Below are 18,596 nucleotides of genomic sequence, written 5' to 3'. Positions count from 1 at the left end.
AGGGACAAGCTGGGGCAACCAGCTCCCACCCTCACTACAACGGAGCTTGCCCCACTAGTTCCATTAAAAACTCCACTTCACAGCGTTTGCTTCCAGCAGAAAGTTTCAGCTCTGAAATCATTTTGGTTCTTCCTTTTTAGAGAAATTCACAAATTTTCATGTGAAGCCCAGAGCAAGACAGGGAAGTGCCAACGTACAACTGACCGAAAGAACAGCTGACGTTTCAAAGCAACATTTGGCCAATGATTCATTCACGACATTGCCCTCTTCCTTTGGGCATTTCCAAAGCTGCTTGTTTGCACAGGGCAGAATGGTTCTGAGGCCCAGGGGACCAGCTCCAAGACATAACAGCTGCATGAGTTCATGGGGCAAAACCCAGGAACCCACGACCATTCTACGCAAGGAACAACAGGAGGTGGAGAGGATCATGTGCCAGGATTTCCTGTTTTACTGTCATTTGTGCCAAAATGTCACAGACAAACATGTAATCAAAGCCGGTCCCACTGTTCCCTGAGCTTTCATCCACCAGAGTAGAGCATAGGGGGAACTGCTGCAGGGGGCGTGAGCCCTGCCACTAACCCGTGTGCTTCACACTCTGAGTGGGTCGGACAAAGACCAGCAGCATTTATTACGGAATCGCCTCCCGATGGCTGGGGTGGGAGCTGCCCTTTAAATCTCTCCCAGTCAAAGTACTACAGGGCACATAGTGGCTAACAAGCCAGGACCAGCCCCTGGGAACCAGCCAGATGGGACTAAAGTGATCTTTTCCCTTCCAAAGATTGTCATTTTTTGCTTACTATGCCAGTGGTTGTTACTCACCTCTGCAAACCATGGGCATAGTTTGGGGGAGAAGGCAGAGGGGGGGCATCACCCCCCCAAAGTGCAAGCTTTGGGCAGATGCAGAATTTGCACCCCCCTCCATGTCCCCATTGGCCTGACTGGAGCCGCACTTTCCCCCCACCCCCAAATGTAAACGTAAAACTACACTTATGCTGCCAGCGATGACAGGCCAACAGTGCGAAGAGAGAAACACAAGCAAGTGAAAAGCAAAGGCACCGCTGAGTACGAAACAGTGGATTTGCCAACAACAGGGCAACAACAGGACTGATCAGCAACTGTCCTGTCCCCTTTGTTAGGTGCCACCCTGTGAATCCTCCAGCACTTTGCATTCCAGCTGGAAGGGGAAGAGTGAGTATGCACATACAGGGAGACATCCCAGCAGGCAGGGAAACCGGAGTCAGCAGAATGAGCCAAGTGAGACTCTCCCCCCTCAAGATCCTTCCCCACGCCAATGATGCTAATTTCCTGCTATCCCTTGACGCAGAGCATTGTACAGTCCCTTGGCTCCCGCCTCCCCCTTCCTCCAGGTTCCATACCTGTTATCACCTCCTACCCCAGCGGGAACGCACCTTCATTCCTTTAGCCCCTGAGAGTCCCCTGCGCTCTCAGCGGCCCCATCCCTCGCACACGCACAAGTGCACAGATCCAGCTCCCGCCCCAGGGGCACAGCCTGCCAGTAAAGAACGTGGCTTAAAAATATCTTAATGGAGCGAACAGCTGAGGGCCACAGCAGCGCTTCTGTAGTGCTTGCCATCTGCTGTCGCACGCTGGGAGTATTAAGTCCAGCTGGGGAAGCCAATCACCTGCGGAGCCATATGGCAAGAAAGGGCCATTTCGCCTTGGGGACGAGGTATTTGAAGAACTGCGACAAGAGCTGAGTTGATCTCATTTTACAACAGCCAAGTTCGGCCCAGGAGAGGCGAGAGCCAGGCTGTCGACTCGGCCTGCCCTATCGCCCCAGCTGCACCGGTGTCTTCCTTGGCTGGCCATCGCACGGCACTGAACTTTGACTGGGTGCTACACAGGGCATGGGTATTGGGGCAGTCCCTGCCCCGAGGGGCTCACAGCCTGAAAGATGGCACAGACCCTTTCACAGCTTTCATGTCTTATCCCTTCTAAAAGCTGGGCCAGGCAGGGCACCAGGCTGAGGCGGGTTAGTGCATATTGGTTTCACGGGGTGAGTAAGAGAAGGGCAGGGTCTGGGCGTGGAAGGCCGCTGCCGGGAGACGCCATGGAAAGCAGAGTGCGAGAACAAAAGAAAGAAGGGGTGAGCCTTGTCTAAGCTGTTTCCTTGTCCCTTACCCGAAGTTGCTGTCTGGGACGGATGTAGAAACCCCTTCAGTTGTCCATTGGCCCGGAGGTCAGTAGAAGCCAGCTTTTTCTGAGCAAGTCAACGACAGCTCCCAGCAAGCGCCGGTTATCAGCTGCAGTCAGACAACTGAAAACAATCAGGAATGGAGGTGAGAAATCTCAACCGGCCAATGTTATTGCTTGCAGTTGTCTGGCGCCCGCGTCAGATTCGCCTGTGTGCCTGGCAGCGCAGCAGTAACCCATAAACTGACTCTCCCTTCAGCAATGTGACAGTAAACAGACAGCAAGCTGGTAAGAGCTGTAACGGGGGAATTCCGGCCTCAGTTCTCTCGCAAGAACCAACCTCTCTCTCACGGAGAAGGGCAGCAGGACTGGGGCCAGTTCTAGCAATAATACTCTTGGTACACCCAATTACTAGGCGATGTATGTACAAGACTGTGCACAGTATATCACTGTTTGGCTTTTCCTACAAGACTGTGCACAGTATATCACTGTTGTCCTGGCAAATCCCAGCAGGACATAACCTCCCCTTGCAGATCAAACGCCACCCGGATCAATCTCTGTCCAGCTCCTTAAGATGGTCTAGTTGGACATTCAATCTGTGCCTATCGTTGGTGATCTTATTGCACCTCCAGAGCTTCCGTGGCTCACGAAATCTTTGACAAAGTCGTGGCATTCCTTGGTAATTGTGCTTCATCATTCATTGAGCTTCCCTCCTGATAATAGGCCCATACCGAGAAAGCCATGAACACGTACCCAGTTCTGGTGGAGACAGTGTCCTCAGTGCTGATCTTCTCCTGCCACTTAATGTGAAGCAGCTAATAAAGATGAGAATCAAAAATGTCAGTCCACTGCTTCTTCACTGTGCAGGTTTCACTGCTGTGCAATGGATCTGTTAAAACCAAGACTGTGGAGTTCTGCAGCTTCTTCCACAACAACTTGATGCCGTTCCAACACTGAGCATTCGGCCTTTGCTTATGCTCTTGAACAACATGCTGGAGCTAAGAAAAAAGTGAGGCTACAGTTTGAGTCCTCAAACTGCTGTGAGCATCTCCTCACTGAGGAGATGGCTGACATTTGAAAGGCTTTGGCTCCAGCACTGAGTTGGCAGTGGTTAGCAACAATGACTTGGACACAATGCCATTCCTCATCGGATGACAGAGAAAACAAGACTGCAGTCTCTAATGCTGCAGTGGCCACGAGCCATTTGAAGCGGAAAGCTGTCTTGTAACTCGATAAGTTTATGGAGGAGATGGTATGATGGGATAACATGGTTTTGGTAATTAAATATTCATGGTAAATAGGCCCAATGGCCTGTGATGGGTTTTTAGATGGGGTAAGATCCAAGTTACCCGGGAAAGAATTTTCTGTAGTATCTGGCTGATGAATCTTGCCCATATGCTCAGGGTTTAGCTGATCGCCATATTTGGGGTCGGGAAGGAATTTTCCTCCAGGGCAGATTGGAAGGCCCTGGAGGTTTTTCACCTTCCTCTGTAGCATGGGGCACGGGTCACTTGCTGGAGGATTCTCTGCTCCTTGAGGTCTTCAAACTACAATTTGAGGACTTCAATAGCACAGATATAGGTGTGAGGTCTTTTTTAGGAGTGGTGGGTGAAATTCTGTGGCCTGCATTGTGCAGGAGGTCAGACTAGATGATCATAATGGTCCCTTCTGACCTAAATATCTATGAATCTATGAATCTATGAAACTCATCTCTAATAGGAGCTTTTGGTTGAATGAGTCTAACTTTGGCCCATTAACTGGCTGTTGAAGTCAGAAGTGCAGTTTTGTCAACAGGCACCAATGGTCAGTGCGAAGTTCGGCACATCTACGAACTTGTACATCCATGCCTGCTGACCACCAACGGTTGTTAACAAAGAGATAATTGGTAACCGTCCTTGTGAAACCATCTGGGCCGTATCAGATGTGCTTGTGACTCCTTTGGGTGAGGGAACAGTGAGACAGCCGTCAGCATGTCATTGGCAGACACAAATTCAAGCAGTCACTACCTATTCCTGTTCTTCTGCCAGCTACCAAACTTCCCAAGTGTACTTGCCCAGGTGCTATACCCTTTCCTAACCCCTCACTAAAAGCAGGGTTTCATTAAGGATTATCTGCAGCTTCATCATTGGCCGTGGTGTTGGTGGGACTGTACCAGCGGTCATGGTAAGACCTCCACAGCCGGTACAGAATCAGATGCTAAGTCACTCAGTAATCACCCGCCAACCCTGCAATGTCCATCAGGCATAAAGTACAGGTTCAATGGCCACACCTTGCCAGGCTCAGAACAAAGACATGTTGTTGCATTTCTATTCCCGGCTTCCTGGCCAGCACACTCAGAGAGAGCTCAAACATTGATTTTCAACTGCTTGTTACAAGGACGGCTTGAGTTGTTTCAACGCTCCAAGCACCAATCTGACATTTGCACCAACACTCAGGACACCAACACTCAGGGATGGACCTTCCACAAGGTTTCATTGGTCATTTTCGCCTCAGTGGTGGAGACAAATTCCTGGCCATTTTGGCTTTGAGGACAATGGACCAGATTGTCACTGGTTAAAAACACCCACATGCCATGAACGTACCTAACCCTCAGGGCAAACGCCGGAATCCGACTACTACATGTGTTCAGAATTCAGATCCAAGCACAGCAGTGAGTGAGTTCTTAACTCCTGCTGCCCATACCAGGAACTCAGACACTGAGAGATCCAATGGTGCAGGATGTATGCAGAGATGGCACCTGATCTCTGGGATGCTGTGACAGTCTGCTCAGCAGCCTCCACTCCCCCCTTACCCCCACCTCAAGGGACGGAGGGCCACATTCAGAGGTAATGTAAGTTAAATCCCCTTTGTGCTACTTACACCCATATGGCTGATGGCTAAGGCAGCGTGAGTGGGTGAAGTTTGCATGCCAAGGCAGTAGTTGCAGGTGTTAGGAGGTGAATTTTATTGCTGGATGGAATTGGTTTCAATTTAGCCCCTTCTTCTGGCTGCTCAGTGCATAAATTACAACAATTTAGACATCAGCACCGTGGGTGTGAGTAGCTAGAAGTGTGGAGGGTTTTACACAACCTCTGAATGGGGCTGTCTGTGTTCCACTTACCGGAAGAATATGCTGGCATTTTAAGAGCAATTCAAGCTATAGGAATGTGCTGCCTTAATTCTTTTTAGACTATGGGGCTTTCTTGCTGTGGCCCCGATTCCCCCTCTACCAGAGCGCAGCTCTCTTCTGGAAGTTGCCACGTGGTCACGTGGAAATGCAGCCAGAATCTGAAGCAGCTCCCTTCCCTTCCCCTGCCTCCTCCCCACCCACCCAGTCATCTCCCACAGACCACGTTCTCCATTCTCACCCACATGGTGCGATCTCATACACAGCACTTCCCCCCCTTTGGCCCCAGCCCCCCAGCCTGCAGGGACAGCAAGGAGCCAGTGGAATCACTGAGTGTTTACACTGCTGCTGGGAGCCCAGCTTTACAGCCAGCTTCAATCAGCTCTGCGGGTTTTCCCTTCAGCTGGGGGAAGGCAGCAAGTAAAACCCAACCACCACCCTCGGTCGCTGGTGACGGGAGGTGGGATACTGTGTTGAACGGGGCCAGGCTCTCGATAACATCTAAATGGTAATGTCACATTAAGCAGCTTTGGGTGAGGCTGTGGTGACACACAGTGGCCACCCAGAGAATCTGGCTTCCTGAGCAAAGACTGCGTGGAACAGTTAGTCTACAAAGAGCTTGTAAAGCATCAGACTAAAAGCCAGGGAGCAGGGGGCTGACTATCCGGACGCCTTGCCCCACACCACACCCAGGGCACGTGGGTTAGTTCAGAACGTCCTGGGCCGGTACTATGTCCAGGAGGAACTCCAGAGAGCTTTTATAGCTCTTGCTATTAACAACACTCCTCTGCACGTCTACAGATGCCTGCACAAGCTTCAGTTAAGTCTCACAGCACCCCAGTGAAGCAGGTAATTATTATTTTGGTCCTGTGACCAATGGCAGATGCGAAAGGCCCAAAGAGATTAAGTCAGTTGTCTAAGGCCAGGGGCAGACTCAGAACGAGAACCCAGGAGTCCTGATGCCAGACTCCTTGCTTTAGATAACACAGCTGCCGAGAACTGCCTGGTTCCGGAATCTACTGTGGCTCTTAACTCTGCTGTGAAAGACAGATCCCTACACTTTAACTGGACAAACGGTTTGGTCTGAAAAAAGGCCTCCCCGCCCCCGGTTTGTTTAGAAGCTCTGTTGCATTTGATAACAGCCATGCAATAACGAATACACAGAGAGAGAAAGTGAGACACAGAATGAGCTGAGACCGCATCCAGGATGTACAAAACCTCCGTGGAACACAAGCAAGGAGTGATTCTACATTATTCCATGCTTGGCCACACTTCCTGAGGGAGCCACTAAAGGGGTTCATAGTATTCTCGACTTCATAGTATTCGTTAATGCAATGGGATTTCGTTACTAGGGTAACTGACTGACAGGGCAAAATTCCTCCCTTGTGCAGCCCCTGACATCAATGGCCCAGGTGAATCTGGCCTGTCTTCCAACCCCAGCTTGCTGATCTATGGCACTAGCTAGCAGGAAGATGCTCCAGGGTCGTTCTAGGGGTGGCTGACCCTCTTCCTACTGAAATGCACAAAAACGCAGCAGCAACCAAGCTGCTGTAGCACTCTGCGCCCCATGGCAGGGCGTTCGGGCCCACACCGGGGCAGGCCAAACACCAGAACGGTCTGAGGGCATTGCACAGGCCGGTCAGTCTGCAGAGTCCTGGACAAACTGCACTTCCTGTTGAATTCAGTAGCTCAGACCCCGGAGGGAATTGCTGTAAGCTCTTGGTTTCCTGTCTTATCCCTGCTGGCTGAGGTGTGCGTTTGGGCTCCATGCCTTTAATTCTTAATTTTCAGTCACTGCTGCCCAGGGGTTGGGGTTGGGGGAGGGGGGGGTGACCCGACTCTCAGTGCGGGGCTGGGGGGGAGAGGGGGGTAATGACAAGTGCCTTTGCCCTGTGTTCATGCTGGGCCTCCACTCCACACTCTGGGGTCTCCGAGGCGCATATGGGCTCTGAGGAGCTCAGAGCTAGCAGCCCCCACCAGCACGTCCCCCAGTGCAAACTCAGAGAATGATTTCAAGTGTCTCGCCGCCCCGAGAAAAGAGGTGCCCGACTCGATCGAGCGTTTGAAACTCAAAGCTTTATTCAGCAGCAGAGCGGCATTCCTCATGCAGCCGCATGTGGGAGAGCGAGGCCACTGGGGAACAGCAGCAGGTCACACAAAACTGGTTCCAGTTTCCTTCTCCTCTGGGCACTCAGGAGGGGCAGGGGCTTCAGTTGGTGGGGTGAAAGGCCCCTCGCTGGTGCCACTGCATATCCCGGATGCGCCTGACGGATTGAATCTGGGGGTGCTGGGCACCAAACTCTGAGCTGTCCTTATAGTCCCCCTTTTCAAACAGGTACTGGTAGCCTCTGTAGCCGGGGTACTGGTATCCGACCCAGCTGCAAAGGGAAAGCCCAGCCAAGTCAGAGACTGGGAGAACCCAGGTGTCAGGGAAACCCAGCCGGGACAGCACCCGGTGTCTCCTCCCACCCAGGCAACCCCGCCCCTGTGGGTGGTGAATCGAACTCTGTCCCTGGCCTGGCCGGGGTAAGGGGATGTGGCCCGAGGGCTCTCAGTAGCACCATGGCGTCAGCCGGCACTGCCCTCTGCTGTAGAGCCATTAAAGCTCTCTTCAAAGCCTCTGAGTGAAAGGGCTTCCTGAACCCAGAGGAGCCACCACCTTGGGGCTGACCCAGTTTGGGAGCTTCCCTCCTGCCCTGCTCCACCCGACTAGGGCACTTGATCCTTGGCCTCCTCACACACCTCACTGGCCTCAGGAGGCTCCGTGCATCAGGGTAAAAGGTTATTTATTCTCAAGCCCCATCTAGCAATATGTGTTCTCCTGCTCAGCTCCAGGCCCAGGGCAGAGGGCTGAGCAGCAGAGATGCTGACTGCAGGACAGCAGTTGTGCCTGGAGTCTAACCACCTGGGTTAGGGTTGTTATGGCGATGCCTGAAACTGGAGACAATCCGGGCTCTAAGGACAGAAGTTGATGCAATCAATGATTCTGTCCCTCAGTTCCTAGATTCCAAGTGCAGGGCAAAGAAGACTCCAGTGCCCAGATCCTAACAGGGTCACGTGGACCCATTGCCCCAGGTACTTACGTGCCACTTTGCACCCGCACAGATGACACTTTCTCCTGGTAGCCATGAGCATGGAAGCTGGGCACATCATCATCTATTATCTCAATCTTCTTGCCAGTGAAGCTGGGGTTTTCATAGAGGACGATCTTGTGTTCCTGGCTGTCCTGAAGAGAGGAGAGATGCGGGGTCAGTGTTAGCAACGAGGCCAGGCACCTTCCAGGGAAGTTATCAGGGAGTTGGAGAAGATGGCTCAAGCCTCCAAACAAAACTCAAGTGCACAGAGAGTGGGCCCAGGTCACCCTAGTCAGGAGGAGCTTTGCCTGCTCACAGGAGGTGGAATGCTGAGTGTGAGCAGACCTGTATAGTGATCATCCTTAGCCGTTCACCAACAAACTTCGGAAGTGGCAGGTTACCCCATAACTGTTTATTCTATGGTTCCCTCAGACATTCCTCTGAAACATCTGGCATTGGCCACTGTCAGAGACATGACACTGGCCTAGATGGCCCATGGTCCGACCTAGTAGGACATTTCTTATTTTCCTGCAGACATACAACTTTTCAGTGGAGATCTGTGCACAGGTATATTCACAAATATGGCGACTGCAGGAGCTGCAGGCATTTGAGGACACAGTGACTTGCCTTTTTGAAAAGTTCAGAACAGCTGGTTTTGTCCAGGATTTTGGCTCCAGCTCTCAGTCTGAGGGGACCCCAGAAAAGGCTCATGATTAGGTCTTTGCCTGGCCAGATTATACTGACTGGGGTCTGACATAAGCACTCTCACCACTTTGATGGGTCTCAGGGTGCCAATGGTGTCACTCCTCCGGCTGTTGGTCCAGGAATCCCAGCGGGGATACTCGCCCTTTTCAAACACAAACTGCTCCCCTTTGCCATTTGCCTGTTCGTAGCCAACCCAGCTGGAAAAGAACAAGGTACAAACATTGGAGATAGATGGGCAACGCACCAGAAACCTCCATTTCTGAACCATCCCCAAACTCCTCAGCAGGTGGCCAGAGAAACATCCCTTTTGCTGTTTGCCTGGAGGAATCAGTTGGCTTCCTGGTTATTTATTTACTATACTGGGTGTGTCTCTAAATTAAATGCTAAATGGTATTATACTGTTCTGCCACAATGTGGCAAAGTGTGTAAAATACCTTATTTAAGCTAACCTTAACTACACCCAACAGGACATTAAAGGATCATATGATGAACACATCTGGTATGTATAAGCAAGCTCTGTAACCAGTCCGTATCTGGTACGGAAGCATGACATGGTGTCAGAAGTAAACTAAGAACAGAAACAGAAGTAAAACAGCTACAACAGTTGCAAACCTAAGGAACAAAGCAACAAAAGTTGCAGGATCTCATCAACCTGCCACTCTTCAGTGCCCCAGAGAACTTCAGCTTTGACAAACCTTCATAATAGACAGATGAAACAATGTTTTGCAAGATTTTGCATTTCTATCAACCTCCACAAAGAAACTCGAGATATAGAGGTATCTTCTTTAATTTATACTATGGAGAAGTAGACAGAGCACATATTTAAATATTTTGACTTTGCTATAGACAGTCACAAAGATGACTATGAAAGGGTTCTATGTTTGATGCATACGTTATATGTGGTTTAGGGGGGGAGGGATAGCTCAGTGGTTTGAGTATTGGCCTGCTAAACCTAGGGTTGTGAGTTCAATCCTTGAGGGGGCCACTTAGGGATCTGGGGCAACAATTGGGGATTGGTCCTGCTTTGAGCAGGGGGTTGGACTAGATGACCTCCTGAGGTCCCTTCCAACCCTGATAGTCTATGATTCTATGAGATGCAGCCTGAGTGCTAAAAGCCATTACTATAAGACTCCTGAGGTGAGCAGAGAACTCCCAGGCGAAAAGGAACAAATTCCTGTCTACATGCATAAGATGTGGAAAAAGTCACGTCCCAAGATATGATGCATGTCCAGCCAGAGGCACACGGTGTAATAAATGCATGAAATATGGACATTTTGCAGCTATTTGCCACACCAAAGCCGTCAGGGAGTTGGGTCATATTACAGACAATCCAGAGTCATTGTTTCTGGGATCTGTCACTTGTGATGACACAGAACCTGCCTGGAGATTAAACTGAATATTCATGGCAAGACTATTGACTCAGGAGCGGACATCACAGTCATCTCGAAAGGGACTTACAATCACTTTCAAGGCCCCCCCCCCCCCGAGCTGAAGTCACCTGGCTCAGCTCTGACTAGCCCTGGAGAGATTCTGATCTACATGGGCCAGTTCACCATGAAAACAACATACAAAGACAAAAACTTTGCATTCAGAGTGTATTGGATCCAAGACCAACAACTTTCTCGGTGGCAGCCGTAACAAGCCTAGTGAGAAAGGTAGAAGTCAATGGAATATTTGGCGATACTGGACTTTGGGAAGAAGATCAAATACAAATCAACTTCAGAGACAATACTGAGCCATACAGCATACAAACACCTCTTCCAGAGAGACCATGGAAGAGACTAGCTGCAGATATAGCCAAGTTCAGAGGACATCATTTCCTGGTCATTGTGAACTATTATTCCAGCTGTGTAGAAATAATGAACTTGAAAGACCTAACATGTTATGATGTTATCAAGAAACTGAAGTGCACTTGTTCTCTATGTTAAAATGCTAGTGAGGGATAAGCCTAGGTACGGTACAGCCTGCAAATCTCTCCTTTTAAGCATGCCAGGCACCTGTGACTCTGCCGATTGGTCCAGCTCATTCCATATTGTTACTTTGACTTTATGGGCCAAATTCTGGCAGACACAGTGCATAAGCATTCATCAGAACGAGCACCACCAGCATGGAGCATGTGTTGGCAGCCAGCCCACTGTATCCTAGCTCCCCAAATAACACAAAGCCTGCCCAGCAGCCCCACCCCGCCCCCCACAACAGGAGCTGTCCCAGGGATCTACGGAACAGGGGTGTTATACAGATTTAGAGAGATCCTGTTCCTGACCCACACAGAGAGAGAGCGAGAGAGAGAACTGCCAGCCAACTGGGTGTAGAGCTCCACCCGTGTGAGGTCATTGAAGTAAATACATTCACGAGGGCATCAATGAGGGCTGAGTCTGGCCCAGCATCTGTCAGCCTAGGAGGTGTTCAGGGGGTCTCTTTCCATAACTCCACCCAGAGTTTCAACTGCTGGGACCTCTCCCGGCTGGGGAAGCCCGGGTGGGGGCAGGGGGAGGGGGACGGGACGTCCATTAAGTAACTTACTTCTTCAGTTGATCTTGTTTTACGCTGAACAGTTGTTTCTAAGCCACTATCACAACCTCCCCTCCCCCCGTCTGACACATCTACTGGCCCAGACTCACACAAGTGCTTCCATTCCCACCATCCCACGTGCAAGATACGTACGGTCCAGAGTGTACTAGGATGGAGCCAACTTTCTCCATTCCCGCCTCCTTCAAATTGGAACAAGCTGCGTTAAGTTCATGGCAGCGACCTTGGAAATTCTCTTGCTCAAAGACGACAATCTGACACCCAGAGAGAGAGAGAGAGAGAGAACAGCAGCTTAGAAAAGGGGGGTTGAAGCCCTGCCGTCCATCCTGCCTGCGAGCACAGGGGTCGGTGTAGGACTGTTCCCTACAGCACGTTCCCTTGTGATTTCTCTTCGCCAGTGTAGGGAGGAGACACTCCGGCAGCCCCATCAATTCTGTTCGCACCTGGGATGGTGGAGGTTAGAGCTGGAAAAGCACCATTTACACCAGTCCATTCAGCCCACATCCCTCAGCCAGGGCAAGAGTCTTTGCTGCATCTTCAAGAGTTTGGCCCAGTCTCCTTTAAAAGTGCCAAGTGACTCCCAGCATGGCCCTGGGGGAGGGCTCTGGATACCCTTCCTGAACTTTGGTTTCTTCCATTTCTCTGAGTTACAAACTACCCCAAAGAACCCACTCCTTGGTCTTGGGTCCCTGCAGAGTGTTCTATGTCTCTTTGGTGGTTATTTGCCCCAAATTATAAAAGTTGGGCCAAATTCAGCCCCGGTCCAACTCCATTATCTTTCGTGAACTCAGAGCAGGCATCACTTAGCCCATTTACCATGGACCTCAGTCATTTTTGTAGCTCTTCTCTGAATTCCCCAACTCAGCCACGTCCTCCCAGCACCCAGGTGCCCCGTGCTGAGCCCACAGTTCGCAATGAAATTATCGGCTATGGCTGGGTTTTCAAATTTGTCTGAGCATCCTCAACAATTGGCTTTCAAGTCACAGATATACTCCGGCTATGGCAACCTTTCCTTGCCAATGCAATTCAAGCCCCAGCGACAGAGCCCGGGGCTTCGGGGTGGGCGTTACGTACTAACACGTCGTCCGGTGAGCCGGGCTCTGTCCGGTCAGCACATGTTTGTGGATCAGTGGAGCAGAGAGAGGACAATGTATGGTGTCTGCACCCGAAACAGGATGAGGGCTGAGACAACTCCACTGAAGCCAATGGCAGCCATTCCAGCCACTTCTGTAGGGGGTGGATCAGGCCCCGAATGAGGGAAAAGTACCTGCCGACTTGAGCAGGATTGTCACCCCGAAGTCAGAGTTCACAGAGTCCCTGGGTCCCAAGATGAGGGTAATGTGAGGTCGGGGCTTTCCCCCTCCCACATACAGGACTCAATCCCTTTTCTAACACTTTTTACTATGCTGCAATGAGACACTGGCGGTTGGCCCGTGCCAGCTGACTCGGGCTAAGGGACTGTATAATAGCGGTGTAGACATTTGGGCTCATGCTGGAGCCCGGTCTCTAGGACCCTGTGAGGTGGGAGCGTCCCAGAGCCCAGACTCCAGGAGCTGGGGCCTTAAAGGTAAACACCAAATACCCCTGGGAGACTTACGATAAAATCACAAGAATTAGCAACACTGAATAGCTCTGACACCACCTTACCCCCCGCCCCCCACCCAAGCCTCCTGAAAATCCCCCTTCCTGGTATTTCTCCTGGCTCTGACAAGTCAGATCCATCAGTATGCAGATCAAAGGAAATGTTTGACACAGTACCGGGCTCAAAGAAGCTAATCTTGGGGCACGGTCTCATTTCCTTATATACAGGCAGGTTTAGGAATTACTTTTTGCAAAGTGCTGCTATAGTTCTTGCAGAGGCTTTGGCTCTAAATTTGCAGGATTTATATATTTTCCCTGGGGGGGCCCCCCCCTTAGGAATGGCTGGTCAATAGGTCACTTGCTCTCACGCTTTCCTAAGAGGCCCCAACACCACGGGGAAGGCTTGGAAAGCTGCTTACTACTGAACTGGGAGCAGCTGGAGTGGGGAAGCCTCTTTATTTTGTCCCACAGCTCTGGATCTTGCATCCTGGAGGAGAGCCTTTGGGTGGGGAGGAGGTGAGGGCATTTGGTGCTGCCATGAATGCTAAGCAGCTGCTTATGGGACGGCACTGGGGCTAAGAGCTCACTGCCTAGCCACCCGGCTGCATGGTCACGACAACATTCCTAGCTGCTATATGAAAGGCAGAGGGGATTTTTAGGTACAAGGGCAAGCAGCTGCTGCTTAGGGGAAGGCGTTCTAAGCAGCTCAGCCGTTCGTATTCCAGCCTGCTCCCTCGAAGAGGGGAGAGCACCTCCCGGCATGCACGGAATTGGGGCAATGGATAGGTGCACACACATTTTTACACATACGCTCGTTTATGCTTCTTGGGACCATATCACGGTACAGACTCAGTTGCTGCACAGAGCACTCACCGCACAGCGTTAAGAGAAACGCATACTGACCTTGGAGCTGGTTTGCTGTTGCTTAGAGGCTGGCATCTGATGGTCTGACGCCATTGTGAAACTGAGCACCTGGGAGGGAAACTCAAATGGTTAAACGTTGGTCTTGATCATTATAACCGGAATCCTGTTAGGGTTCATACACCCGCACCCATCCCCCCCCCAGCCCAGTGCTCTGCGGCTATCCTCCCCCTTCACTTGATTGGCCAATAAACGCCCGAGGAACCCACTGAAATTACCAACACTGGGGGTTTCTAAGCACGGTTTCCCTTGAATCCAGGTGGAGCAGGCCCAGCGGTGGGGGAGGGCCTCCTTCACCCATCTGAACTGTATCTCTGTGATGGGAAGAATTCCCTGGTGCTGGAATTTGTGCTAAAGCTCTGGGCTTGCATAGAATACAATGATTCATCCAAAGTGGGGAGAGAGACCTTACAAACCAGCTGCAAAGGGATCGTGGTGGGAGCAAAAACTACAAACTGCAGCTCCCTGGGTGCTATGGAAAGGCTGGAGGCAAGTGCCTTTTATAGCATTGGTTCTGTATATACATAATTAGTGCTTGCCCAACAAAAGCGAGTGTGCTAAGACACGCCACCTTAGAGTCACAAGGGCAGTGCAGCGGGACCCTGGTGCAGGGGCGGGAGTGGACTGGCTTTGCCCTGTAGGACTCTCCAGCCTTCGTACCCCATCAGTCAGAGTCCTGTATTCTTCAGACATGAGTCTCTGGCTCCATGGCAGAGTAAGGAAGGTGACAATCTGTGCACTGACTTGCTTTGGTTTGGGGCCAAAGCCCAGTCCAGGCCCATCTTGCGCCATCAAGCATTACAAAGTCTCCATTGGTTTCAGTTGGGAGTTCAGCTCAGAGCCCCTTCAGCTGCTGGCCAGTCCTTACGCAGGCAAACTCCCAGTGAAATCAAGGGCAATTGACTTGCAGTTGGCCTGAGGAAAGCTTGCATGAGACCCTCCGAATTTTGTCCCAAACAATATTAACAACAATGCAGGAGGGGTGAACCACATGGGCTTTGCCTAAACATTTAAGGGCTTGGCTGAAGCAGTTCAAGTTTGTGAAGCTTTCTCCACCACCCACCTCAGCAATTTAAACCCCAGGGAGATCCCAACCCCCAGGGCAGCCGGGACTGTGTGTCCAGGGAAGACAAATCCCAGCTTCCCTGGTTGGCACCAACGGAGCTGCCGACGGTGTGTGGCACACAGCATCGTTGAGCAGGATGGAGTGGCAGCACGTCCTTCTCTGCCCCGCCCAGGACAGTCTCCCCTGAAAGGAGCTCGTGCCCGGTAATGGTCAAACACAAGGAATTTTCAAAGCCACCACATCTGAGTAGGCTCGAAGTTATGTGAAACAAGTGATACCTGCTAAAATTTAATTCAATAAGGGTCAGGCTCCTGACCAGTCATGAAATCATTGTTGCTGTATGGGACCAAAACATTGGTATCCTCTCTTATTCACCCTCCTGGACATACACCCCCACACAGTGCTGGGCATCTCTTTATTGTATTAATGCTATGGATAGTAGGTTAGTCTTCAGACATGCGGCTTTGGATTGCAGTGGAAACCAAACCAAAACCAAAAGAAGGACAATAAATAGAAAATTCTTACCAGTTACACCAGTACCCGCTTGAGCCAGTGAAGGGGCTGCAGCCGAGCAGCAGAATTTATACTGCGCCTCAGCAGAATGGTGCCAAAACTATTTACAAAACAGTTAAAGCATGCTACAAAGGGAGAATGCTGGATAAAAGCTCAACGAAAACCAAGGTCAGCTGATCCCCAGCAGCCATTGTCTCGCTAAACCCCCAGCTGCAGAATTATTTCATTAGCTTTCACATTCGGAGCAGCCTGCTTTGTTGGGTGGGTTGGCCAGGAGATTTAGAGTTTGCACGCATCAGCCGAACGCAGGCCAGGCCCTAGACCCTCGCTTTCAAAGAATGCGACCGCCAGCCCTGCTTCAGGATTTTTGGAGCCAGAGACTTTATCCCTGTAACAAACTGACATCCCCGCCCCATGGTTAGAAGTACAAAAATTGCTGAAGTCGGCTGGCTGCGTGCACAGTAAATAACTGGGCCTTTCAAACAAACAGTAAATGTCTACTGTTGCCAAAGTCATTACTTTCTGCAGAAAGAGAAAGCTGTGGATGTAATGCTTTAAACATAGTGCCGAGAGCGCAAAGTGGGGCAGAGATGGCTGTGGTGTGCTGTGTGTTAGGACAAGGAGGAGACGGACGTGTAAACCTAGTACTTTCCAGTGCTTTCTGAGCCAGGATGCAAAACAAAGCAACAGACCAGATTCTAATCTCAGTGACACTGGTGTAAATCTGGAGTAGCGCCATTGGGTCACACTGCGTAAGGAAGATTAGAATCAGGTCTGCAGAAGGCAGGTGGCTTTCCCTTCTGCCTCAGAGGTGGCTGCATTTCAGCAGCGCTAGAGACATACAGTTGGCAAAACCCAATGTTGGATTCTTCAGGACTGAAGGCCTTATAGCAAAGTATATTCCAACAGCTGCTCCTTGGAATGCCACTGGACAGCGTGCCCCGCCAGAGGGGCAGTGGATGCAAAATTAGAGATGATTTCTCTTAAAAAAAAACCAAACACTTCTTTTAACTAACCGGCCTAGCAAGCATCGTAACTATGCCTCATGCTGGGTAACGTGATCTTTTTCTCTGTCAACTCCTTTTTGAGCCTCTCACTACAGCCTAGCAACTCCCAAAGCTCAGCACCTCTGCGTGGAGCCAAGGTGATGGGTCAGTGGAAATAAACCTGAAACACATCCATGCGAGCGCCTCTGAACAAAGCCAGAGACCAGCAATTGCATGGACATGTCATCCTGGAAGGGCTGGCAGGAAAGCCGCCTTTCTGATGTTGACCTTTGTTTTGGATACAAGTCACTAGTGAGCAAACAAAGAAGTGTCCGTGCTAGGACCAGAAACTTCTCAGGGATTCCATCAAGAAACCAACAACCTAAATCCCCTCCCTGCCACCAATGTGACTGAGTTGAAGTTGATGGCGTTATGCCAGCTAAGACTGTTATGAGCAAGAAGAGAGTCCGGTCCCTGCCCATGTGCTATAGCCACGCAGTGAGAAAAATTCCTATCGTAGGAGCTCAGTGCCACCCTTTGTGCCACGTGAGAAGTGGGCGGGAAGGCTCTCGGAGGGTTTTCACAGCAGCCAATATTCTCAGGGGGATTGCCACGAAACTCAGGTGGGGGGTGATGGTGGAGGGAACCAGAGTGGTGTGGTTTAAATATCTGGTACCTTATGAACTGCCTGGGCTAGCAAGATGCTCCCCGGCATAGGCAGGTCGTTTCTGACCATCTTTTTAATGGCTCCTGCCACTGACAGGCAAATACATGGGGAAGAAGCTGGGCTTAATTTGTAAAGAAAGGTGCCAGGGATCAAGCAATTCTTTTGCTTTTGTAACTGGTGCAGCAAGCCCAGAGGCGCCAGGGCCCTGAACTGCCAGGCCCAGGGGCACTGGGGCTCAGCCCTGGTGCAAATTAAGCACAAGGAGGAAGGAAATGCAGGATAAAGGCACTGATATTGTAGCAGAGTTTTGTGCTGCAGCACGTTTTGTACACAGTCTCATTCTCTCCTCTTTCTGCCGCGTGGTCTCCCTTCATCTCCACAAGGGCGCAAGACAGTAATTGATCTCCTGCGCCTGAGAGAAACAGGAAAGCAAATCTGCCCATTTAGTATAGCAGGTCCTCATGCCAACTCAGGGCTAAGAACTTGGGAACAAGCTAAGCAGTGAAGGCAGGTGACCAGTGGAATTGTTACCGGCTCTGTATGAAACCCCTTCCTCCTTTGTGTCTCTGACATGAATGCAGCTTCCCCCAGCCCCCGAGCAAGTAACATTGCTGTAGCCTGGGTTTGGTCAACGCAATCTGGGGCCCCCAGAGAGAATCTGCTTTGCACAGGACCCATGGGTCTCCTGGCAGGCAGAGGAGACGTGCCCTCCTGCTAGAGAGAGGCCGCTGTTGTTAAACCAAGCCTGGGTGAGTTAGTAACGGTACCGCATGGCGTCCTGCGTGGCGCTTGCCGTTTCCATGCTAGGGTGGTCGCGGATGCGATGCTGCAAGGTGCCACGTTGCACTCAGTGGGCATCGAGGTTGCTCAGCACCTCTCGGGCTTTCCCCACCCTCTTGTCAGGCAGGAACCGTGGGGTGAAGAACCCTGCCAGCTGAGGCTGTTGCCTGGCAACCTCTAGTGCCAGTGAAATTACCCATTTCGGAGGAACCAGAACAGGCCTCGATATGTTACCATTTCGGGTGGCTCTGCCTTGGGCAGACTCGGGTGAAAGGCTCCTCCTCCCACTACCAGTGCACTGAGCTGCCCAGCTGCGAGAAAAGAGATGAATCTCGGGCCTGCGCCAAAGTACCCACTCCGCCATCCCCTCTCTCCTTCTGAGGGACTCTGCCGCCAGCCAGCTGGACACATGTCTTGCCAAAGGACACTCCCTGCTCTGATGGGCGGGGGCACGACCCTGCTGCAAATTCCTGCTGTGGGCTCTCCCTGCAGGTGTTGGCAGCCTGTGTGTGAC

The 18,596-nt window shown here is 51.1% G+C and overlaps 1 protein-coding gene across 1 annotated transcript; it reads right to left on the bottom strand.

Annotated features, from left to right (window-relative positions):
* Positions 1–7,394: 7,394 nt before the first annotated feature.
* On the bottom strand, positions 7,395–14,113 carry CRYBB2 (crystallin beta B2). The gene is made up of 5 exons (XM_073312589.1): positions 14,053–14,113; positions 11,704–11,822; positions 9,104–9,236; positions 8,344–8,486; positions 7,395–7,638 (listed from the first exon to the last, which is right to left on the bottom strand). The coding sequence occupies exons 1-5, from the start codon at positions 14,104–14,106 to the stop codon at positions 7,470–7,472; spliced, it is 618 nt and encodes a 205-aa protein (XP_073168690.1). The 5' UTR covers positions 14,107–14,113; the 3' UTR covers positions 7,395–7,469.
* Positions 14,114–18,596: the final 4,483 nt, after the last annotated feature.

This window comes from Lepidochelys kempii, chromosome 15, assembly GCF_965140265.1.
Source record: "Lepidochelys kempii isolate rLepKem1 chromosome 15, rLepKem1.hap2, whole genome shotgun sequence".
NCBI classification, from domain to species: Eukaryota; Metazoa; Chordata; order Testudines; family Cheloniidae; genus Lepidochelys; species Lepidochelys kempii.
This window is presented reverse-complemented; position numbering and strand designations above follow the sequence as displayed.

Excerpts from the sequence above, each read along its gene's own strand:
- CRYBB2 (XM_073312589.1), bottom strand. The coding sequence starts at position 14,106 with ATGGCGTCAGACCATCAGATGCCAGCCTCTAAGCAACAGCAAACCAGC. Across the intron at positions 9,237-11,703 it reads ATCCTAGTACACTCTGGACC|CTGGGTTGGCTACGAACAGG; the intron begins GTACGTATCTTG and ends GTTCTTTTCCAG. Across the intron at positions 7,639-8,343 it reads GTGCGGGTGCAAAGTGGCAC|CTGGGTCGGATACCAGTACC; the intron begins GTAAGTACCTGG and ends TTCCCTTTGCAG.